The sequence below is a fragment of the Terrapene carolina genome, unplaced genomic scaffold, assembly GCF_002925995.2.
Source record: "Terrapene carolina triunguis isolate 2854851 unplaced genomic scaffold, T_m_triunguis-2.0 Scaffold96, whole genome shotgun sequence".
NCBI lineage: Eukaryota > Metazoa > Chordata > Testudines > Emydidae > Terrapene > Terrapene triunguis.
Window position 1 is genome coordinate 60,966,041 of NW_020664447.1, and position 25,489 is coordinate 60,991,529.

The 25,489-nt window shown below is 50.6% G+C and overlaps 1 protein-coding gene across 1 annotated transcript; it reads right to left on the reverse strand.

The window, feature by feature from the left end:
• Positions 1 to 2,390: 2,390 nt before the first annotated feature.
• On the reverse strand, positions 2,391 to 24,856 carry TGFB3 (transforming growth factor beta 3). Its single transcript, XM_024192794.2, has 7 exons — positions 23,741 to 24,856; positions 11,893 to 12,056; positions 10,910 to 11,039; positions 9,179 to 9,286; positions 7,980 to 8,151; positions 6,970 to 7,123; positions 2,391 to 3,560 (listed from the first exon to the last, which is right to left on the reverse strand). The coding sequence occupies exons 1-7, from the start codon at positions 24,222 to 24,224 to the stop codon at positions 3,402 to 3,404; spliced, it is 1,371 nt and encodes a 456-aa protein (XP_024048562.1). The 5' UTR covers positions 24,225 to 24,856; the 3' UTR covers positions 2,391 to 3,401.
• Positions 24,857 to 25,489: the final 633 nt, after the last annotated feature.

Consider the following 25,489-nt stretch of genomic DNA (forward strand, 5'->3'; position numbering starts at 1 on the left):
TTCTTCCTCTCTTGTATGCTTCTGAGTGCAGTCTCCTATATTGAGATAAGTGATTATGTTGGTATCATTTGAGCCTACCTAGGTTTGCTCCTGGTGGGGGAGTTATCAGGTGTGCATTCAGTACAGGTAGTGAGGAGCCACTGCTTCCATCTGCTTTCCTACAGTCCACACTTGCTTTCCCCATTGTAGCAGACCACACGGGGAACAGCTTTCTGCCTTTGCCCTCCTTCCCCAGCCCCAATGTTCTGAAACAACCTGCTCTTGGTACTGGGCTCAGGAATCTATTCAACCTGCCATTAACCAAAGTGCTGCTGGGTTATCTGACAGCTGATCTGTAACCAAACAGCCCTGTAAGACCTCTCCTCAATCCCCATTTACAGACAGGGAAGCTGAGTCCCAGAGACGGAAGACGACTTGCCTTTGATTGCACAGCAAATCAGTGGCAGAATACAAGCCAGTTTGTCACACACCCAGGCCTATGATTTAACCACTAAGTCATTCATGCCACTCTTGACTCAGCCTGCCAGTCCAGGAAGCAGCTCCCCAGATAGGAGGCGGAGAGGTGAGGGTCTAGTGGACTGTGGGCCAGACTGAGAGCCGGGAACTCCTAAATTCTAATTCTTTCTCTGCCACTAGCACCCTCTGTGGCATTGGGCAAGTCATTTCCCCTCTCTGAGCCTTACACTTCTCCATTTGCCAGCATTAATTAGTGAATGTTTGTGAAGTGCTGTAAGTGTCAAGTATTAGAAGGCTTTGTGCTCTAGTTCAGCCCTTTGTAGCCTCCCCTTTTTTTTTTAAGAGAAAGGGAGCCCTTCAATTGAATGGGCAGCAGGGCCAATCCCAAGGCCAAAGAGGAGTGATAACCAGAGAGCAGGCTCCAACTTGTAAACCAAAACCTCCCAGGGGGTTGCTGCTAAGAGATTAGAAGGGATTCCTTTGCCAGCTGGCATCTGGATTCCCCCATCTATCTAACCAGGCATTTACAGCATGTCCATCAGCCCATTATTGTAGTCACAGTGTACTCCCTCACTCGTCTTTCAGTGGGGAAAGCACCAGCACACACAGTAATAAGTGTGTGCTGCAAGGCTGGGCAGAGCTACTAGTTTCATCACAAGTGACTACAGGTCAAGGAGACCTGAAGAAAAATGAAAGGGATAAAGTTAGGCAGTGAGTGGGAAGGGCCCTTTTATCAGAGCTGGTGTTTCTTCGCTGCAGGATCCTGGCCAAAAGGGCATCCAGCCACTAGTTGCCAGCTAACCATCTAGATTTTTTTCATGTCTCATTAAAATGCCTGGAATTGTGTGTTGGGGCAGTACCACAATGAGGTGAGCAGCAGCTGCCTGCATTTTGAAGGAGGAGGATCAAACTGGGACCTGATGGAAGAACTACACCTAAAGGAGAAGAGGGCCATGCAGAAGCCTGGCTGCAGGTGAGTATAGGCTACCAGCCAAGCATCATTTTGCACTGAGTTGTTGGGGATGGGGCAACGTCCTATGGTCTTAACAACACGACTAGGAGTGACTTTGGCTGTCCGAATCAGAGGGTCTGTGTGTGCATGATGCTATTGGAGTAGGTCTATTTATGGGTCCCACTCTTTCTAGAAGTGTCCAAGTGCAGGAGATAGTGTATCTGTATCTGGAATACCATGTCCTCTCTTTGGGGGGACTCTAGGTGAGGAGAGCGGTGGGTGCTATATCTTGCCTTGGGCAGGTCTCTGAGACTGTACAGTAGAACTGGGTGGCTAGGTTTGGCAAACTGAAGCTGTCTGAATGCGTCTATGGGACAATTTCTTTGGTATTTATGTGTGTGCAAGTCCATGTTTGGAAAATGATATATGTCTATGTGCCCATTTGTGACAGGCTGTAACTCTACTTGTTTTCTCATTTGGCAGACTGCAAACAAGAGCCTATCCAACTGAATGTGTGAAGTTGTTAAGCCACAGTGACTGTAGTGTACACTATGGCAGGCTATCTATAAGTGCATTGCCCTATGTGTTGGATTCTATCCATTTTGTTGTTGTTGTTGTTCAATTGACAGGGAGGTTGTGTCTGCCTGATGGCACCTAGTGGAGGTGATTGCATATCAGAGGGCCTAGGTGGGATGTGGCACATACAGAACTGGTACCATTTGGGTGGACTGCATGGATCTTGACCTGGCCTTCAGGCTGAGTGTTTTATTTGGCAATGGGAGGAAGAGGAGCTTTCTGGCATGATCTCATCTTGTGAGTCTCTACCTAGCCGTAGTGCTCTGTGTTCCTAGTGAGAATGGGACAAGTGGTTCTGAGTGGGGGGCAGATCTCGCAGTCACCCTAGCCTATGTTGCAGCTAGAACAGAATTCTGATATGATAAAATCTCTACCCCTTCAGCAAATATTGCCTCTGGTCAAAAAATTCCATTTCCCCCAAAAATATTTATTTTTTTACAATGGTTTTGAGATTAATATTTTTTTAAACCTTGGCAGGTGAGACCTGGGCTAGGTCCTTGTGCAGGAGCGATGCAGAATTCCCTAAGGCACCTCACACACCACAACAAACACAGGGTCCTTTAGGGGAACAACCCAAGGCTGGATGGGTCCAAATCTAGGTACCCACAGGAGCAACGGTGCCTGCATTGACACAAAAACCATCTACCAGGACCTCCAGGAGGGGAGAGGAGCTGCATGGCAAGGAAATGGAGACATCAAGCCTTCTGTGAATGGAGTTAGCACACCCTTCCCTTTTCTTCTCAGATCAGCCCATCCTGAGCAGCTTGAATGTGGGGCTTGTGATTTGGATTTAGACCTCAGTACTCAGGAGCTACAGAATGCACCTTTGTGATTTGCAGGATACAGTAAAAGTTGTAGGACTCCTGCATCCCAGCTCTGAGGCAGCAAGAGCCTGGGTGTGTCTCTCAGATCCCCTTCTTGGTGAACTTTATTTCTTTAAGAAAACTTGTTTGTTCCTTCATAAAGAAATCCTGATTCTTCAGGACAGAGGGAGGGCTGGGGTCCTAGGATAGCTGGAACCAGAACAGGAAGGACTGTCCAGCCTCCCTTCCCCCTTTCCAACACGCTCATCACCCTCTCCTGCTTCCCATTCTCAGCTATCCCCTGCCTCCAAACACTGTGCAGTTTCTCCATTCAGTGCCCCTCTCTTCCCCACCAAATGTCCAGCCATTCTGAAGAGTATGGTCTTCACATCACCAAAGTGACTCTCAGAGAGAAGTACATGGAGCCACCAAGACAGAGAAATGTTCCAAAAGGGATCCCCAAAGTGGGTGATATGTCCTGAACTGCAGGGTTAGAAGCCCAGGCCTTAGTGTGCTCAGGTCTCTGGCCCCCTTGTTCCCTTCATGTTACTCTGGGAGCCGGAGAGTAGGTGGTAACAGTTTCTCTCTCAGCTTTGGGTAAGGCTGGGTGCCTTTCAGCTGCACTTGCAGGATTTCACCACCATGTTGGAGAGCTGCTCCACTTTGGGGGTCCTCCCAACATAGTACAGGATGGTGAGGGGCTCCAGGTCCTGGGGGACACAGCAGGGCGAGGCAGACGCCTCTGGATTCAGCGTGTAATACAGGCCCAGCACCTGCAGAAACAAAACACATGTAGGAACTAGGTTGGAGATGCCTGAGGCTACTGGGGCTACCATGTGATGCTTTTCCACTCCAGTGGGATCAGCAGAGCTGGTCTCTAGGCATTTATATCACTCAACACTATAGTACTTGACTGACTAGCAGGGACACTCTCCAGTAGGTTTGCCCCAAAATAGGACCTGTCTTTGAAAGTTTCTAATCTTCCCAGCCTTGAATGAGCCTTTATTATTTATTGCCAAGTCCATTTGCTCTGATAATCAAAGCAAGTGGTCTATGGAGCGCAAATGCAGCCTGAGTAACAACTAACACCTCTTCTCAGCTGGGCATTGGCATGGCTGATGGTGTCAAAATTTATTCTTTTAACAAAGCAGGGTGTAACTAGCCTGGGGCCATCTTGTGCTGAGCTCCATAAAAAGCAGCTGAAAAAATCAGTGTTGTTGATTTCAGCCAACTTCTCCAGATAGTTCTGGATTTAATCCAGCCTTCTCACGTATCCATGATTCCCTCCCAGCTTTGAACCATCTGATGAGCTCGCTCCACTCCATCCTCCAAGTCATTACAATATAGTATTGGCACCAGCACAGAGTCCTGGGGGACCCCACTGGATTCCTCCTCCCAGTTGGCCCTGAACCACTGATGATTATACGCTCTAGTCACGTAACTGTTTTATAGCAGTTGCCATGTTTCTCCTCAAAGGTGGCTGCATTTCAGTGGTGGGTGACTTCTACATTTACAAGGTGAAAATCTGATCTCACCTGTCCCAGTCTGGTCCCATTGACTGCACTGGAGGTGGCCCTATTTTAAATTAAAGGAAAGTTTGGCCCATAGTCTAAGTCAGAGATGGCCCGGGGGCCACATCCGGCCCTTCAGACGTTTTAATCTGGCCCTAGAGCTCCCGCCAGGGAGAGGGGTCCAGGGCTTGCCCTGCTCTGGCACTCCAGCCGGGGAGCAGGGTCGGGGGTTTATCCTGCTCTGTGCGTGTCGTGGCTCCGTATGGCTTCCAGAAGCAGCGGCATGTCCCCCCTCTGGCTCCTACGTGTAGGGGCAGCCAGAGGGCTCCGCACGCTGCCCCCGCCCCAAGCACAGCCCCCACAGTTCGCATTGGAACCACAGCCAATGGGAGCTGCAGGGGTGGCACCTGCGGATGGGGGCAGCATGCAGAGCCGCCTGGCCATGCCTCCGGGTAGGAGCTGGAGATGTGACATGCCGCTGCTTCTGGGGGCTGCTTGAGGTAAGCGCTGCCTGGAGCCTGCACCCCTGGCCCCCTCCTGTGCCTCAACCCCCTGCCTCAGCCTTGATCCCTCTCCCACCCTCCAAACCCCTCAGGCCCAGCCCAGAGAACCCTTCTGCACCCCCAACCCCAGAGCCCGCATGCCCAGCCGAGCCCGCACCCCAACCCCCTGCCCCAGCCCGGAGTCCCCTCCCAGACCCTGAACTCCTCATTTCTGGCCCCATCCGAGACCCCACACCCATTCCCACACCCCAACCCCCAATTTCGTAAGCATTCATGGCCTGCCATACAATTTCCATACCCAGATGTGGCCCTCGGGCCAAAAAGTTTGCCCATCCCTGGTCTAAGTGCCTTGTGATCCTTGGGGTTGTACAGTGCTATGGAACTATCCTATTTTATTATATAGATCCATCTAATCCCCATTTCTTTAGCTTCCCTCTGGGACATCCCCCGCCCTGAAATGCTGCACACCCCCTGAGACAGAAGTGAAGTTGGTTCAAAGTGATTATTTGTGAGGAATCTTCTGTATCTCACAGTATTTGCCCCTAGGCACTGCTGACAAACTGCTTGACTAGAGCACCGTTCTAACAGCTGACCAAGGTTTTATAATTAATCTTGTTGCTCACTAATTTCCTGCTTTTTCCTTGTTCCTTCAAAAATATGAACCAGCCCAAACTCCCCTTACATTTACACTGATTCAGCCCCACAGACTTCCAGAAAGCCGCCTAACAGAACGTGTCCCCCTCTACACACACTTGCCCTTTTCCTGTGCCCTGGGAAGGAGATCCCATCTCCATGGAGCCATTTGTTCCAGCATTTGTTCTCTAGTCATTTCCTTGGTTCCAGTACTCCCACTGCTGCTAGCCCTTCAGCTCAGTCAGGCCTTGCTGATGTGCATATGCTCAAGTCAGCACAACAGTTTTAACCTGCTTCCTGAGATCCCTCCCTTACCCACTTAGCTATCATTGAATTGAGTATCCTGTTACCAGTGGCATTTTTAATGAAGCTTGAAGCAAAGTAGCTAGTGAGCAATTCTGCCTTCTCTCTGTCCTGCTGCCATTTCCCCTCCCTAGGCAGGAGCAACCCCTGCATTCCTATTTCTTTTGTTCCCTTTGCAGGCTCAGCAGGGCGCTGGAGTCTTTGCCGCTAAGTCTGCACCATCTTCATGCACACAGCCTCAGCATGTCTCCCTTTTCTTGTAGATATTTAACCTTTAGGACTCTGGCCAGTCCCAAGGTGATGTTCCTGTCAAGGACTGACCATGTCCTAGGGTCATCATGAGTGGATTACCTAGAAGGGTAATCCACTAGTGACCTAGAGGCATTAGCCTTCTGCAGATTTTATATGTGGATCATCCTGCTTAGTGGACTTCTCCCACAGCCCTAGGCCCTTTCTCCAGGTGGCCCCTGGGTCATGCAGGTGTCCTGCAGTGAGGAAAGGTGCCTCTGCAGAGAGGGAAATTTCCCATGTAACCACTTTCTCCCGCTCCATGCAACTATCACAGCTTTTTTATGGATTTGCTCCTCTCCACAACACACAGTGGGGGGGAAATATATAGTCCTAATGTTTTCACCCCTCAGCTCACAGAGATCATCTACACACAGAATCACTTCACCCACCACTGGAATGCAGAGCATTCACTTCACCCATCACTGGGGTATTAGGCAGCAGCTGTTTACAAGTGCCCAGCAGCGTTCGGTGACAGTTTACAACAGAAAGTGCAGAAGAATTCTATATCCAGTGGAAACTGCAGGAGGAGCTTAGGAAGCAGAATGTAATTACTGGAGTTGAAACTTGACCCGAGCATTTGGATTAACACCCCATCCATTACACACACACCCCCGCTGCTGCCAAAAAAAAGTACCCGGGGATCTGTAATGCCCACAGGTGGTCAGCACGGCTGTTTAAAATTTCATTTGATAGACAGCCACACAAAGCTCCTGAGCAATGGGCTGGGGCCTGGGCTCAGTACTGACTCCAAAGGAAGAGTGCCCCCACCTGAACCACCCCCACCATTGCCTGCAGCACCCAGAGGTTTCCTGGCACTGGCCTAGCTTGCCCCTACTTCACTTGGGAGAGTGAAATAGATCAACCCCGAGGAGGTTACAGCTGCAAGCCACAAGCAGCCACCGCCATTAGAAGCCCCTGTCAGTATCAAATGCCTGTCGTACCGTGCTGTGGGTTGTGTCTGCGCTGCGGAGGTATGGGCAAGGGCCTGAGCAGAAGTTGGCGAAGTAGCCCTTGGGCTCATGAACCCATTTCCAACCCAGGTCCTGTCGGAAGTCGATGTAGAGAGGACGCACACAGCAGTTCTCCTCCATGTTCCTGACACAAAACATTGGCACAAAGTGAATCCAAGGACATAGGAGAGATGGGAGCGTCTGCCCCTCCCCCACATGGCTCAATGGCTTCATGCCCCATTGAAGGATACAGTCTTTTGAGCAGAAGGAGCTATTATCTCCAGTGCCAGCTCTGACTGCATGACTAGGCCCGGTGCTACTGGCAAATGCCTCTGGGAGAAACAGAGTTTTGGGTGACCATGCTGCTTGGCTACAACAAACAGAGCTGGGAGTAGCAAGAGAGAGGGAAGTCTGCAAATATGGCAGTGCTCAACTTCTACCACCAGGGGACACCCCCATCAAGATGTGGGGAAGGGAGAGGGAAAGAGCCTGGATTCATATGAAAATTCCTTTTAAAAGCAGAAGTGGAACATCAGAAACAAACCATAATGCCCAAGAGCAGGCACACAATGTTCAGCAAGCCCCAGCCTTGGTTGGATGACATGGCAAGTTCCAGCTCAGACTGATAGCTCAAATGTGTCCTACAGGAGGCAGTTCAAGTCCCTATAGGTCACACTGGCTGGCTAGCAGCTCAGCTGCAATAGCGGGGCCGCTTTTCTGATCTGTGTTAGTTTCTCCTAGGACTCCAAACACCACTGAGCTCTTGTCCTGGGATGGCCAAGCACAGGTCTGCCCTTAAAAGAGCCCTGGGCAGACCACTGATTCACAAACATCTCAGAGGACCCTGCTCATCCCAGGAGTTTCCAATGGGCTGGAAGCTTCCAGGTGTTTCCATGCCACCTGGCAGAAAAAACTATAGTACTTGTCCCAGAACTGGTGATCTTGCTGCTGCTTGACTGAGGGGGAAGGATAACGTCGGGGTAGGTGGGGTCCTTGCTTACCGGAAGCAGTAATTGGTGTCTAGAGCTCGTTTCTTCCTGTAGCCTCCCAGAGCTGGACTCTCAAGCCGATGTGGGGGTAACATCATCAAAATCAGGTGGGGGTTGTGAAGGCCCTTCTGCTTCTTCAGCCGCCCCAAGTCCCCACGCCCATGGTCATCCTCACTGTCGATGCCTGAGGACAGAAAAAGGCACCCTCCCGTAAAGGGTTAGCCTCAAAGCAGAAATGGGGAGTGTATGGACCAAGGAAGGTGTGGAGAGAGACCCCAAAAGACCTTTCAGCGACCTGGACAGGACTGTGTAATGCTTGCTCCCAGGGCTTTGGAGCTGTGCTCCGGCTCCGCTCCAGCTCCAGGCAAAATCCTGCAGCTCCACTGCTCCAGAGCTGCTCCACGCTCCAGCTCCAGGCTCTGCTCCAAAGCCCTGCTTGCTCCCACTCCTAATCTAGGGAGAAGGGGACTCAATCTCCCCGTTACATTCACTCCTGGACTTCTTCCCAGACTGCTCCCAAACTGGACCCTTACTTGGCCAGCGTGAATTTGGTTGCCACTGGCCTGAAATAGAGGCTTGTGGGCCACTTGTTTTACTATTTGCAAACTGCTGGTCAGGCTGTTAATCAGTCCCCTTCTCTCTTGGCTTCAGTCCCAGGACAGGCAGAAAGATGAATGGTTTAACAATGTCAGATCACTGGCACTCTGCAGAAATAGCCTCAGAAATCTAGCTGGTGGGGGCTAGTGGCTACAGCCCAGGGCCCAGAGCCAAGAGATTCCTAGTTCTTAACTCAGCCAAGCCACTGTCTCTCTGTGCCACCTCAGGCAGGATGTCCAACTCCTGGTGCTTCAGCCACCCTATCTGGAACCCAGAGTGAAAAACAGATCTCACAAGAAATCTGAGAATGCAGCAGAGTCAAATTTCTCAGAGAGAGGTTACAAACACAAAATTACCCCTTTCTGCACACATCCATCCATGCACACATATTATATACACTCATGCACTTACTGGCACACACACTCATCTAAACACAGAATTCATGCAGTGAAACAATCCACATGCAAGCACATATCTATAATCACTACATGTACATGGAGTTCCCTGGGTGTAAAATACTCAAACATTCAGATCAAGCTGGAGATTCAGTTCTTCTGCAGCTGCTCCATGCTCCCCTCTCCCATAAGGTTCCCCCAACCCTTGCCCTTTGTCACCTTTGAACTTGACCTCCAGCACCTCGTTAAAGTTTTCCAAGATGTCCCCATTGGGCTGAAAGGTGTGACATGGACAATGGATGCTGATCTCCAGACCAAGGTTGGACTCTGCAGAGGAAGAGGTGACCCCATGAGAAACACATTCTAGCTATGTGAACTGTCCTCCAACTTATGAAGAGAGTCCCAGGGAGGCCAGAAACCCCATAGCTCCTAGGATCTGGGCTCAGCTCAAGGGCTGCTGGATGACATGGAAGGTGGGGACCAGCTATCATCTTAAAAAAGAGAATGAGAAGGCTTCACTTGTACCAACAGCCATGCCCTTGTTAAAAGGAACCTTCTCCTGAGGGGAGAAGGACATTTAGATTTTCTAAAGTACTCAGCACCTAACAGCATCTGTTTTCTTCAGTGGGTGCTATTGGAAGCTGAACCTTTTGTGTTCAAATCTGGCCCTAAGTGTCTATGTTAAGTCAGTTTTCTTCCCCATCACTGCTCCATTAACAGGCCTCCATCTACTGCTGGAGGAAGAGACCTGAAGGTAAGTGAGTTTGACATGAATAAATGTTTCACTGGGAGCATTTTGCCCAGCCCTGATCAGCACCGCAGCTGCAGCCTCCTGTTTTTGTTGATTTTCCATCCAAGTCACACAGATTTTCCTGAGGTAATGTGTTTCTTCATATTAACAAAAACTTCCTGAGACCTGCCATACTGTGTGCTCACAAGAGAGGTTCTCATGGTAGCAGGAATCTGTTAACACAAGATTCTTACAGAAGCTTCTGTTTTATGTCTTGGTATGAATGGGAATGGCTGGCTGTCTATGGTATTTCTAAGGTCCTTGTCACCTTGATATCTAAGCACCATCCACATTGTGACCACTTGCATTGCACAGTATCAGCCAGCAGGACTGCCCAAAGCTAAGTGTGATACAGGCACTGAACTCAGGCCATTAAGGACAGAAGTTGGACTGCTTTAAAATAGGAGGAGCCAACAAACTCATGGCTCATCCTTCCCGAGACTGGCTTCATGCCAAGTGCCTGCATTCCAGCTTTCAGTGACAGCCAGGTTCCAGCTGTGAGGGTAATCCAGCTGTGACTCATGGTACCTGTGATCCAACTATGAGGAGTACTGAGAGTTACCCCATAACTGTTTGCTGGCTCTGCTGAATGGTAGCAGAGGCAAAACTATTAATATGTTCTCGGTCACAACCCTTTGTACACTGTAATACTGTGGCCTCTAGCTAGCTGGATGTGTCAGACAAATTTGAGCAGGGGGTTGGACTAGATGACCTCCTGAGGTCCCTTCCAACCCTGATATTCTATGATTCTAAATGCATTAGACTAAAAGCCTCTGGTATTCCCTCATCTTTACACCTGGCATGAGAATCAGGATTCTTGGTCCCACCACATTGTTTGCAGTTCTAAGGGAGCTCAGCCTCTTGAAGAGTAGGAAAACTTGCAGCTATCATGTCCTGTAGAAAGTGGAAACTCCAGGGAGGGCTAGGTAGCTAAAGGAGTATGGAGGAGGCACAGCAGGGCAGCTCCTTGTGGGTAGTCTCGTCTCAAACTGGGCAGAACTGCTTTTGGTGGAACCTCACTGCCTCGGACTGAGAGAACTACCCTTTGCTAGAGGGAGATGAGGTTTTCCTCTGTACGTTATCTGAAGGAATGGGACTGGTGGCTCCCCGAGCAAACCAGATCCTCCACCCAGGCCTCTCTGAGACAGCAAGACCCCTACCTCTGCGCAGGAGCCACTCACGCACAGTCTCAGTGACATCGAAGGACAGCCACTCTGCGGAGCCCCTTGTTTGCACATTCCTGCCACTGAGATAGCGCTGCTTTGCTATGTGTTCATCAGGCCGGAGGATCTGTGTTGGGAGGAGACACAAAGGGAATCAGCCAGTGCAGCGTGGCTGGGGAGCAGAGGCACCACACAGTCTCTGTTTCCCCGCCAGGGTTAGGTTTGTTATGAACTAATCCAGGAGGAGTGTGCCAGGGAGGGACAGACTGGGAATGGCCCCATCTTTCCTTCAGGAATACTCTGTCACAGGTGAGAGTGATACCCACTCTCTAGGCACAAACTGGAGCATTAGCATGGGGCCTTTACAAAGCATCCTGCTCTTAGAGGACTGGCCAGACCTTCTCCTGCTGTGTCCCAGTGGCAGGGGAGGGTTGAAGGAGTGCTAGCGTGGGCTGTAGGAGAGACGGGTTCAATTCCTGCTCTCACCAACATCCTGTGTGACCTTGGGCATGCCCCTTAGTCGCTCTGTGCCTCAGTTCCATCTGTAAAATGAGGATAATAGCACTTACCTGCCTCACAGGAGTCTTGTGAGGATAAATTCATTAAAAATTGTGAAGTTCTCAGATGCTGTGGTGATGGGGGCCATGTAAGTACAATAAATAGGGGTGTAACTCCAGAGAGGCATGGAACACTGGAATACTGCAGCAGATGGGAACCTCTAGGAAAGGGCCCCATGCCAGAATACCCATGGTATCTGAGAATGAGTGAGCAGGAAAAGAGACAGCAAAGTCCCAGGGGAGAGAAGGACCTGAAAAGGTCAGGCTGAGGTGACTGCCTGTGCTGGGGGAATTAAGAGGGTTTTAGCCCCTTCCTGCCCCCCTGCCTTTGCACACCCTAGTTCTGTTTAGCCCTGAGAGCTGCAGCCAAGCTGCCCCCTCATCCTGCCCCCTAGTGCATGGAGGTGGGGTAGAGCCACTCACCTGGAAGAGCTCGATGCGCTGCTCGCTGCGTTTGGAGCTTGGGTTGGGCACTCGCAGCACCCGGAACTCAGCCCGGAACAGACTGGTGCTGTTCTTCTCTGCTGAGGACACGTTGAAGCGGAACACGTTGGAGGTGATGCTCTTGGGGCAGATGCCCAACTCATCTAGGAGACAGAGAGGGAGGCTGAGAGCCAAGGGCCAGAATAGGAGGGCCTGGGCAGAACAGACAGCTAACCCTGTGAGCAGCAGTGGATTGGCAAGGGGCATTCTGAACACAGTCTTCCATTCAAACTTCTGCCACGTTTACACTGCAATCTGACTGTCCTGGCTGAAGAAAACAGATGGGGGCAAATTTTCCACCCAAACCTGTTCTAAACCAGGGATTTTTCTGCAAAATGTTCCCAATGATGCTACCATTGTTTCAGCTTAACCAGCCACAGCAATAGAGGGCCCCAGGTAGATCAGTCACCAGCATTTTTTATTCTACGTCATCTAACCCAGCTCAGGGCAGATATAATCAACACAGGTTTACAATGCCAGTGGCCATGCAATCCTTATCTGCACTAACGCTCTCACTGTTGCTGCCACCAGGGGAGCTGAACAACATTTTTCTGGAGTAGACAAGGCTTCATTTATGAGTCCCACCCCACTAAAGGCAAGCGAGTACCTCTGGATTTACATCACCATTTCTGAGCACAGGACCTGGTCTAGTTGTCTTTGAATCTTAGTTTCACAAAATTCTCCTTAGAAAAAAACTATTTGGATATGGCGCTGTCTCCTGGAATGAAAACTGGCCAGAGGCCACAAAGCATGAGGCAAGGAGGGGACTTTGGGGGTGTTGTCTAGTGGGTACTGTAGGGTTTGGCATTAAGGTAATCTTCATTGATGGACTGGATGAAGGACTGACATCTGATACTAGCTGCAGACACCAGCAAGGACAGAGAAATAATCCCAAGGGACCTAGAGAGAGTAGACAAATGGACTGGAAATAACAGAATGGGGCAGCCTGCTGGGAGAAAGTATTCAGACCCCAGATACCCAACAGGAAGGGAGGGGAGGGGCCTGGAGAATGGATGTGGTATGAGACAGAAGAGAGGCCCCACAGAATGAGCCTCACCTCACCTAACATATTCTACTGCCTCTGTTCTCCCCCTCCCCTTTCCTCTGCCCTGAGTCCTCTTGTGCCCTAGGCTTACAGAACTGCCCAGCCATACCTGGGAGTGCAGCTCACTGAACTCATGCTTCACCTTCATCCTGGGTACAGAACAGCCCTCATAACTTCCACCTCTAAAACCAGCATCACCCTGACCCCTTCAGTCCCTGCTCCTCTCTGCCCCCATATGCTGGTTTACTGCTAGCTGCATAGAGCGTGCAGCTTCTCACATGCTGCAGACCCAGCATAGTGAGTGGGCCCTCAGTGGGGCCCTAAGCACTGCTCTATTGTGTCATTTGATGTGACATTTGTGTTGGTCTTAAGAAAAGAACTATCCCATGTTCCTGCTACAGTCCCAGCATGTGACGAACAGACAGGAGGCCCTATTAATCCTGAAATAACACCCTGGTCTCAGACACTTCTCTTCACAGCACCATCAGCTTCCAAAGGCAACAGGTCAGCAGGCTCTGAAGAGAGGGGCTAGTGTCAAACCAGCACCTTGGAGAGATGACAAACCTATCCACAAATGGACATAAGCTCCCACCACAAGTTCCCAAGGCCAAATTCTGCTCAGCATGCCATTGGTTTAATCCATAGTCACTCCAGTGAAGACAAAGGCCCTTCTCTTGATTTACACTCAGAGAGCAGAAGTGCAAGAGTTCATGGGGATTCACCCCCTGAATGCTCTGGCTTTCCAGCCAAGCTAAGGTGTAAGACAAAATGCTGCTCCCATTGAACTTGCTTGGGAGTTTTGCCATTGGCTTCTTTGGGACCATGGTTGGAACAACTTCCCTGTCAAGCAGGATTTATCTGATGCATTGTTCTCATCCAGGAGACTGATGCTTGGTGCATAATGGGTGATTATCGCAGATATGGCTCAGATCCTTACAGCAACAGCAGACAGGACTGTTCATACCCGCAACTCAGCAGCAGACAGAAGACATGCTGAGCCATGCTGTGGAAATGGGCAGGTAGGTTCTTGTAGCAAACCATGAGTTCTTAGTATCACTCCACAGAAAGGTGCTGTATCTCCAATGACACATTAAATCAAGGTGTTGGCCCATATGCTCCTTAACAGTCCTAGGGCATCCTCCTGGAAGAAGCATAACTTGGGCAATTCCATTCTGCCCCTAGGACCACTCTGTGGTTCCAGGTGGATACTGTCTTCCACTTCACTTCCTGTCCTAAACTGTTTTGTAGTGTTGCTAGTCACTATTAGCCAGGTGGCACTTCCATTCCAGAAGTAGCTGCCTGTCAGTGGTGGGTGAAGTGCTTCCTATATCCATGTACATACTTTACCCTATGTGGAGTGCAGTTAAAGCTTATTTAATTAATGTGTATAACAGACCCTGAGATCCTTGGCTAAAAAGTACTAGAGAAAGGCTATTGTTTTTATACCTTATCCCACTCCTATCATCATCACATCCTCTTCTTTCTGTCTGTCTAATCTTTCTTTCTAGCCCTCGTCACCATGTTATCTGAGCACTTCCCAAGTACTTACTGGTAGAAATAATCTTTCTTTTCTTTTCAGCATGCAAGAGAAATAGCGTGTTTATAGTTGTTTCCGTTTACTATGAGTGTGCTGTACAAAAAAGGCTTTGTTGAGAGAAAGCTAAGCTGATGAGGTCTGTGTTTCATTCTGAATGCAGTCAGGTCCGTGCTCAGTCTTGTCTCTTGTGGTAGTCAGGGCCCAACTCCCATGAAATCTCTGTCTCCAACACTCATTAGCCTTGCCCATTGGTTGCCTGTTTCATTGATCTGGTGGGATGGAGCGGTCACTAGAGGTCCTGGTCTCAGAGGAAGAGGTGATCGACCTCTCAGGAAGTTAGAGCCAGTACCACCAGAGGTGCGGAGAGGGAGTTTGAATATCAGGACAGAGACTTCAAACTGGACTCTGGGCTTGATCGGACACCAGCGCAGGGATCTACCTAAGCAGACAGGCGTTTTGGAACCAGCTACACCTGTTCCAGAGTCTGGTGCTTCATTTGTGGATCACGTGAGTTGCAGTAACTGAGCCTGGAGATCATGAATGCATGGATATGGTCTGTGGCCAGGTCTGTGTCTGATAGTGTGGAGTGCACGCTGATGGCCATTCATCACTGAATGGAGCATTTTTTGCCACCATTGCGTATTTGGGTGTCCAGTAGCACCAAGAAGCCCAAAGGGGCTCAGGGCTGTGGGCTGACTCAACAATCTGAAAGCAGATGCCTTCGATAGTAGGGGATGTGATACAGAAGGCAAGTTCTTCAAAGTGCTTCCTTCTTCCAACCAATGTAACCTCAGCTTTGCCTGAGTCACTATTAGCCAGCTGCTCTTATCCAAGCGCTAATTTCAGGAAGGCTCTAAATGAGCTGGGAGATGGTGCTGTTTGTTTGATACAAAGGAGAGGTGGATCTGGGAATTGTCTGATGGCACTCCTGCCCATGTTGTCTCACCAGCTCCGCCAATGGCTCATATAGATGTTGAATAATATGAGGGAGAGGATTGAGACTTGTGGGGCTCCTGCAGTTGAGGGCTTTGCACGTGGAGGGACAGTTGGCCAAAGGACCCAGTGTGTTTGATATAACTGCACCCATCTCCCAAGATGGCCTCTGTTTTGTGACATGAGGCCAAGCAAGGTCACTCGCTGGCAGATATGAGTCCTTCTCTCCGAGACCATCCAGTCAGCACTCAAAACGTTGCTAGGTCTGAGTCACCTGAATCTCAGGAGACCCTGGATTCCTGGAGTAGAGGGACTTGGATGGGCAGGAGGGGATTATTCTTTTAAGGTTGGTTCTTGTCTCCAGATTTATGTGCTTTGGAGAGACAATGGCATCCTTCTCTTCTTTAATGAATCTCACCTCTCTCACCACCCCCACTCTAATATAGCAGAGCCTTCAGACACACCCAGGAGTTGGGAGTGTGGCAGCAGGATATTTGATTATCTTTGGCTGCTGCTCCCTCACCCCATATTCCCTGTTACCGTCCCCTTGAAATCCCATCTGTGCAGTACAGTGCAGGGCAGATACAGGTAGCCTACACGCTGAATCCAGCCAACTATGTATGTGAAGGAAAACACAGAAGACTTCATGCCTCCAACATCTGTCTCTCCTACTTTCCCCAGGTAACTATTGGTCTCTCTGGTTGTCTCTCTCTTCTGGTCTTCAGAATAGGCTGCTTGCCTTGGATGTGAGAAATGGGCGACTCACACTTGCCCCTTATTAATTGTGGCATATGGCTCTGAGTGCGGGCTGGGCTCTGACAATGGGATAACAATGGTTTGGGGCTCCCTACAGCAGTAGTTTTCAAACTTTTTCTGATGACCCAGTTGAAGAAAATGGTTGATGCCCGTGACCCAACAGAGCTGGGGATGAGGGGCTTGGGGTGTAGGAGGGGCTCTGGGCTGGGGCAGGGTGTTGGGGTGTGGGAGGTTAGGGCTCTGGGTGGAGGTTCTGGGGTGAGGCCAGGGATGAGGGGTTTGGGGTGCAGGAAGGGGCTTGGTTTGGGGGGGGGCTCAGGGCTGGGGCAGGAAATTGGGGTGCAGGGTTGGAGCGTGGGCTTACCTCGGGCCGCTCCCGGTCAGTGGCACAGCGGGGGTGCTAAGGCAGCCTTCCTGCCTGTCCTGGCACTGTGGATCGTGTTGCACCCCGGAAGCGGCCAGCAGCAGTTCCGGCTCCTAGGTGGAGGCACACAAGTGCTTGGGGCAGGGGCAGTGCGCAGAGCCCCGTGCCCCCCACCACCACCTAGGAGCTGGACCTGCTGCTGGCCCCTTCCGAGGCGCAACGCGGTGTCAGAACAGGTAGGGACCAGCCTGCCTTAGCCAGGCAGCACTGCCAATGGGACTTTTAACGGCCCTTACATTCCGTGACCCAGTACTGGGTCACGACCCGCAGTTTGAAAACCACTGCCCTACAGGCTGCTTGGTGTGGATGGCACAAGTGGGCAGGGCTGGGGAGAGGACTGTAGTGGCACCACTGTCCCTTTAGAAATAAATTAGGAGACTTTTAAGCCAATGGTATTCAGCTCCTCCCCCATGTACTATTTGCAAGGCTGGGAACAGGGGCTGCCGTTTGCCCAAATACAAACAGCCTGTGTTTTGGAGGGTTTTGCTGATTACATAGGACAGAACCCTCTGCTCTCTAGGGAAGTGAGACCTTCCTTGAGCAATGGCCACCTTCCCCTGCTGTGAGCTAGTGCCCTGGGTAGCACAGCAGAAAGAGCATTCCCTCAAGTGACTGAACAGCTCTGATCATGGATAGGGCCAGAAGCCTGCTTTTCCAACATGACCAGGTTCGCCCTGCTGCAAGCTCCCTCCTCAGCTTTCCTCATTGTCAAGTTGGTGTCCTGGAGAAGGATGAGGTCTCCAAGCCAGTGAGTTGTTCAGCTGAAGGTTTGGTGTTAGGGAAGTTTTGAGCATGGGTATGTGTACATGTGTGAGACTTGTCTGTATCAGCCCCTAAGATCACTGGAGTAAGCCTGGTTTATGGCTCAGAACTTGCTCTAAGATCACCACCTGAGAATGACAGAGTCGGGACAGTTGAACATTAGCCACTTTTGAAGACATAGGGCCAAATTCAACCCTGGTGTAAGTGGATTAAACTCCACTGACTTCAGTGGGGATGTGGCTGCTTAAACCAGGACTGAATTTGACACAATGTCTCCCGTGGCAGCTCAGTTCCCAAGATGTCTCTCCCCGCGACAGACACTGGCCAGTCCCAGGAATTCAGTTCAAATAGCACTTTAAACCCAGTGTTCAGTCATGAGCTGGGCATTCTGGATCTGGATGGGGAAGGTTAAATAATTTTAGTGCTAATCAAAATAAGAGACTAGCAGAATAAGACACCTGGTAGTGATGGGGGACTTTAACTATCTAGACATCTGTTGGAAGAGTAGTATGGCAAAACACATTTCCAATAAGTTCTTGGAATGTATTAGTGATTGCACAACAGCAAACTATCCTGATTCAAAGGAAAGATAGGAAGAATAGTAAGAGGTCAATATGGATCCATCAGGAGCTCTTTAATGACCTGAAAATCAAAAAGGAATCCTACAAAAAGTGGAAACATGGATGGATTGCTAAGGAGGAGTACAAAAGAATAGCACAAGCATGTATGGAGAAAAATCAGAAAGGCTAAGGCACAAAATGAGTTACACCTAGCAAGGGACATAAAAGGAAATAAGAAGAGGCTTTCTGAATGCAATAGGAGCAAGAAAAAGACAAAGGAAAGTGTAGGTCCTCTGTTTACAGGGGAAGGAAGGCAGGCTAATAACTGATGACATCAAGAGGGCTGTGGTGTTTATGTCTATTTTGCTTCAGTCTTCACTAAAAAGGTTAAAGGTGACCAAGTACTTAACACAATTAATATTAACAACAAGGGGGGAAAATGTTAAGAAATAGGGAAAGCACAGGTTAAAGAATATTTAGATAAGTTAGATGTATTAAAGTGGGCAGGGCATGATGAAATTCAACCTAAGGTACTTAAGGAACTAGCTGAAGCAATCTCAGAACCGTTAGCATTTATCTTTGAGAACTCCTGGAGGATGGGTGAGATCCCAGAGGACTGGAAAAAGGCAAACATAGTAAAAGGGGGAACAAAGAGGACCCAGAGAATTATAGACCTGTCAGCCTGACTTTAATACCTGGAAGAATGCCGGAATAAATGATTAATCAATTTATAGGCACCTACAGGATAATAGGGTTTCAAGGAATAGCCAGCATGGATTTGTCATCAAATCATGCCAGACATCTAATTTCCTTTGACAGGTTTACTGGCCTAGTGGATGTGGGGAACCAGTAGACATGATATATCTTGATTTTAATAAGTCTTTTGATACACTCCCACATGACACACTCATAAGCAAACTAGGGAAATGTGGTCCAGATAAAATGACTATAAGGTGGGTGCACAACTGGTTGAAAGACTGTACTCAAAGAGCGGTTATCAATGGTTCACTATCAGACTGGGAGAACAAATCTAGCGGAGTCCCACAGGGGTCAGTCCTGGGTCTGGTACTATTCAATATTTTCATGAATGACTTGGATGATGGAGTGGAGAGTCTGCTTATAAAATATGCAGGTGACACCAAATTGGGTGGGGTTGCAAGCACTTTGGAGGACAGGATTAGAATTCAAATCAGCCTTGACAGATTGGAGAATTGATCTGAAATCAACAAGATTAAATGCAATAAAAATAAGAACCACACTTAGGAAGGAAAAATTAAATGCACAGCTATAAAATGGGCATAACTGGCCAGATGTTTGTACTGCTGAAAAGGATCTGGGAGTGTATCTCAAATTGAATATGAGTCAACAATGTGATACAATTGTGAAAAAGCCTATTAACAGGAGTGGTGTATGTAAGACACGGGAGGTAATTGTCCCGCTCTACTTGCCACTGGCTCAGCTGGAGTTGTGTGTCCAATTCTGGGTGCCACTCTTTAGGAAAGATACAGACAACTGGAGAGTGTCCCGAGGAAAGCAACAAAAATCATAAGAGGTTTAGAAAACCTGACCTATGAGGAAAGGTTGAAAGAACTGGACATGTTTAGTCTTGAGAAAAGAAGACGGGGGGGGGGCGATAACAGCCTGCAAATAGGTTAAGGGCTGTTATAAATAGGAGGGGGATCAATTGTTCTCCATGTCCACTGAAGATAGGACAAAAAGTAATGCACTTGATCTGAAGCAAGGGAGATTTAGGTTAGATAGTAGTAGTTAAACTCTGGAATAGGCTTCTGCGGGAGGTTGTAGAATCCCCCTCATTGGAGGTTTTTAAGAACAGGTTGGACAAACACCTGTCAGGGATGGTCTAGGTTGACTTGGTCCTTCCCCAGCACAGGGGACTGGACTTGATAACCTCTTGAGGTCCCTTCCACCCCAACATTTATATGATTCTGTGATTAAAAAGAGTCTGGCAGATAGTGGCCCAGGAATGTGGCAACTTTCCCCTTCACCCCTTCTAGTGCACCTCAGTCCTGGCCTGCACCACCCCCTGCTCTTCCATTCCTGCTTTCCCCCTGCCAAGGTGTGCCAATGCACCTCAAATGCCAGCCTGCAGCCTCCTTGTAGCGGGGTGGTCACCTGCTCCTGCCTTAAAAGGCTTAAAACAGCCCAGGGAGAGGGCTGTGGCAGGGAAGGAAAAGCTAGGCTGATTGGGGGAAGCAGCCACAGCTGGGGCCACGCCCCAATCAGGCCACAGCTGGCCCTATAAGAGGGCAGTGGGCCAGAAGGCTAGATTGACTCTCTCTAGCTTTGAGAGGGAGGGACCTGGCTGCAGGGAGCTGAGAGAAGGTACCTGGAGTGGAGCAGGGCTGGGGGAAGGCCAAGGGAACTGGGGAGCTCCAGCCTGGAAACCCCCCAGGCTGTGGCCTAGTGGAAGGCCAAATAGATACTGGGGTTGCAGGGGGCAGCCCATGGGTAGGCAGAGGCAGCCGGTCCAAACCCCCCTTGCCTATGATGAGTGTCTTTTACACTGCAGTCTGCCCCAGTGAGTGGGGGCTAGATGGTGACTGGCAGTAGCCCACGACTGAGGCAAGGTGGGGATAGAGGGTTGGGGGTCCCCCTGGGTGGGGAGATCCTGAGACTGTGGGGGTATTGCCAGGGGGCAGCACCCCAAAGACAAGGGGCACTGGGTCCTGGAAGGGACACAGGGGCCAGTGGCAGCGGGACGCCGGCCGGTAGAGGGCGCTCCAAGACTGGCAGAGCTAATTCCCTGAGATGACCAGCAGGAGGCACCGCAGGGGTGAGTCCCGCACCATCACACTCCTATTATCTTTTCTCACATTGCTCCTGCATTTGAACAGGCTCCTTCTTTCCTGGTACCAACCATCCTCCTTCTACCCCTCTAGAGATAGCATCCAAACCCTCTTCTTTCACCTCACCTTACCCTGCTGTGCTCCACTGTGGTGCTATCTGACACCATTTTCATGCCCAAACCATATTGTCTATAGTGTGTCTATCTGATTTTTGACTGTAAACAGCTCAGGGTAGGGACCTGGCCTACCGACGTGTTTGCAGAGCACCATTAATGTTATTCTAGTAAGATATAAATATTGTAATAAGTGGCTAACAGCCGTTCTTCCTGCCTTGCAGTCTTCCCTGCTCCTTAAGTCCTGGTGTCTCCTGAGAAGATAGCTAATCATATAACCATATGGCATACAGTCTGCTAGAGATTAAATAAAATTAGTTGCATTACCCCATTGTATTCCTTATTCCACTTCATCATGGTAAGAGTAACGTAAATCTGGCAGTATGGCTGCAATCTGAAACTGCCACCACTGAGACACAGCTCCTCCAGTACAACAGTGCCAGGAACATCTGGCACAAAAACAGCATCCCCAATGCAATACTACAGCATCAGGGAACAGCCTGCATTGTGACATGACGGCATGTCCTCCATTGTCTTCCAGAACTGGGGAATCGCCAGCACTGACTGAATGGATTACTCAGTGCCTACATCCGCTCAGCTTCCGAATCTGCAATCTGCTGAGGATTGTGTCTGCTCAGTCTCTAGGTCTCTGTATCTGCACCTGAATCTGGTTACTGTCTGCATCTGTGTCTGCTCAATGTCTGCTCTGCACTTGCTCAACATCTGTTTTTCAGTGTCTCCTTGGTGTCTGTGTCCCATTGGGATCTCCTCTGCATCTGCATCTCCTCAGCTTCTACTTTGGTGTCTGCTCTGCACCTACTCAGCATCTATGTGATCCTCTGTTCATTATCTGTCTCCTCAGCATCCCCTCAGTGTCTGCATCTGCTCAGCATTTCCTCAACATATGCAGTGTCTTATCATTATCTGTGTGTCCTGAATATTGAATTTCCTCAGCATCTCCTCTGTCTCCCCTCAGTGGCTGAATCTCCTCAGCAGTTACATCTCCTCAGTTTCGGTCTCTCCTCAGCACCTGCTTTCTGTCTCCTCAGCATCTCCTCCATGTCTGTCTGCCTTCCTCAGCACCCGTATCTCTGTCTTCTCTGCATCTGACCACACTCTGCACAGAGTGAATGGGTCAAATCCATCACTGCTGTAACCATTGAAGTCAGCGGAGTTTTGCCACAGATTAATTTGGCCTGATGCCTGGGACTCTGTTGTCCACATGCAAGACACTCCTAGATTTCTGCTACTAGTCCTTGGGGGTAAATTCAGCCTACAAGCCTCAAACTTTTTCCTCCTCTTCCCCCCCCCCCCCCATCTTTTTCCTTTCCTTTCTTCTTTCTCCTCTACTCTCCTGTTTGTCTCTCTCCTCGCTTCCCCTCTTCTTCTCAGGGCTTCAGACATTGGCTGGGCTTGCTATTCCCTGGCTAGAGTCTGGGCTGATGTTATTCCAAGACACTGAAAAGCCCATCCCTTGCCTGCCCTGTTGCCAATGCTCGAACTCCTCCACCTGCTGCGGGGCTGCTCGCCAGCTAGCGCTTGGCCTTTATTAAAAAAAATGAATCGTGTTTTAAAAATTAATCTTTGTTTTTTTCAGACCCCGTCTTGTCCCATTCCCCATGCACACACACACTGCTTCTCTCCAAGCTCCCCTACACACTCTTTCTGGAACACGGCCCCCCCTCTCTGTCCATTGACTTTCTGCAGTCCCGCAATACACACACTTACTGCCCCCTATCCCAATAAGCAGTAAATTCAGAGCCCAAGAGGACACCTAGTGGTAGGAAGGGGGCATGAGGCTGTTCCCAGAATTCTATCTGCCCTCAGACTGAGGGTTTCTGTCTGTGCAGTCTCTTAGCATTAGCCAAACTTCCTTCCCTCGTACTGCGCTTTGAAAATCTTTGTTGTAAACACATGAGTCACATTCACTGAACATATATGTTCAAAGACATGCAAAAACATACGGATCTCAACTTCCCCATATGAGCAAATACACATGCAGAGAAACACTGCACATTCCAACACATTGACTCTTCCCAAGCATGTACAAACACACACAAAGATGCGCACATCTCACACCCACTCAGGTATACTGCAAGACACAGAAACAGACATCTCATATGTCACTCCATCCTCACACAGGCCTGAAACACACAAGTACTCTTATCTTACCAGTAAGAAATGTAGATACCTATCTCAGACACACACACTGGTGGTACTCACACCTACTTGCACAAATGCACGTGTGCACCCATAGATATAATATATGCAGATGCAGACTGACAGTGTATCATATAGTGTGTACACACACACACACAAATAGGCCTGTGCCCAAACATTCACCTTTGTACAGACATCTGCATGACCATATGTACATGCATACAAACCCACACCTATGCATTGTCAAGCACACACACTACAGCCAAGGTGGTGTGGCTCAATCACCTGAAAAAAGCAACAAAAAGGAGTTTGCTATGACCACCACTTTTCTCTTTTCTAGAGGTGATTCAGGCCAAAGCAGACGTGGCCACAATTGTCCAGAAATCTGCCTCCTAGCTTGGAATGACCATCAGGGTCTGTGAATGCCCCCACCAGGAAACTTTGTCCCTTTCTGATGGAAGTCCTGAGTATTCTTCCTGCATTCCCATTCCTCTGTCCCAACCCGAAGGCTTGGGTGTCCTTTCCTTCTTCCCCTTACTCCCCCCGCCCTTTTCCTCCCATGCCTAGGAAGCCCGTAGGCAGCCTTGCCTCTCAGCTTCATGCAGTGTGTGCCTCCTGCCCAGCCTTGGATCCCTCCCAGGATGATGCCCTGAAAGCCAAGCACAGGAGCAGAGGATGACAGGGAACTTACTGTGCTCGGGGAGACCCTGGATCATGTCAAATTTGTGGATCTCCTTGGCGTAGTATGCAGACTCGAGACTGTCCTGAGTGCAGCTCTCCTCCTTCTCCTCCTCCATCTCCTCCAGCAGCTCCCGGGTGCTGTTATACAGGGCCAGGATCTGGTAGGGCACATGAGCTGGTCCCACCATCGCGGGAGGGCTCGTGAGCCTCAATTTGCTCAGGATCTGTCCCCTAATGGCCTCCACCCTCTTCTTCTTGATGTGATCAAGGTCTAGGGTGGTGCAAGAGGAGAGCGAGAGGCTGACGGTGGCAAAGCTCAGCAGGCAGAGGACCACCAGAGCCCGTTGCAAGTGCATCTTCATGTGCGAGAGTAAAGAGGGGGCCACAACGGAGAGAGACCCCAGAGGAAGCGCAAGTGGGCTAGGGAGACCAGGCAGGGCTTTCGGTGCAGCCTCCCCAGATCCTGTAGACTGAGGCTTGGCAAGAAGGTGCATGAACTCACTGCGCTGTGATCGATTCAGGACTTCCAGGAAGCGCTGGCAACACTTAGGAAGGAGAAACAGGCTCTGTGCCTCGGCGAGCCGGGATCCTTCTCCATGTGTCCAAGCAAGACCCGCTGAGCCAGGGCTCCAGGCAGACCAGGGCAGGGGAGGGGGCCTCCGCACGAAGCGCACTGCCAGGAACAACAGCAGCGACGCTGAAGCTCAACTGTGCCGCGGGGCAGCCTGGCAGCTCCAGTGGCAGGTCCCCTGGACCAGCGACCTACGGCGCACGTGTCAGGCAGGCAGGACAGGGCAGCCCCCCGGGGCCGGGCAGGCGCGGGCTGGGCACTTGTTGCGGGCATGCACCATCCACGCGCTCCCCTTAGCTCACATCCCCTCGGGGGGGGGGGGGGGTCATTCGCTGCCGCTTGGCTCCATTGGCTGCTGACTCGGGGCTGGGCGCAATTAAGCGACGGACGGGCTGCACATCCCTCTCCGCGGGGATCCAGGTAGGAGCCTGGGGCAGCCCTGCCTTGCCCCTCGCCCCTCTCCTAGGGACTCTGCTGGCGGTATCCCACAGCGCGCAGCCGGAGCCCTGTGCTCGCCGCGTCCCTGTCTCTCGCCCTCTCCGGCCCCGGGCCCCCCCTCGCTCCCTCACACACACTGACTCTCTATTCCTCTCGGCTGAAATTTTATACCTCCCTCCCATGACGTCTGCGGGCCTGCAGAAGGGAGGGGGAGGGACCTGCCAGCCCAGCCTTCAGCCTCAAGCCGGCGTTAATGCGTTCCACAGGCGCGGGGGAAGCAGAGCGCGCAAGAAGGACGCGGCGGGCTCCCCCGCTCTCCGGGCTGTCTGGCGTGGGGCCTCTTTCCCACCCTGCCTTGGGGGGCGTCGCTGTTTTGCCCCCAGACACATTCTTCCCTCCGCACAGTCCCGCTCGCTCCCCTTCTCCTGCCAGCTCCCACTTCCTCCTCCCCAGCCCCTGAGCGCGTTGTTCCCGCTGCTCCGGTGAGCAGGGGTGTGGCGGGGAGTGGCAGCGGAGCGGCGCCACCCTTGTGCCTGGCCCTCCCCTCTCATTCCCTGGGGTGACCCTGCAGGGAGGGAGGGAAGCCACCGCCCAAGCCGGGCTGGCAGATCCCGAAATGGGACGTTGGCACATTCCTGGGCCTGTAACAAGAAGTCCCTGCTGCCCGGCGTGGGGGGGCCAGCGTCCCCGGGCCCCGCACTGCTTTAATCGTGGTCAGGGGCAGCTTCGCGGACAAGCTCGGCACGCGTT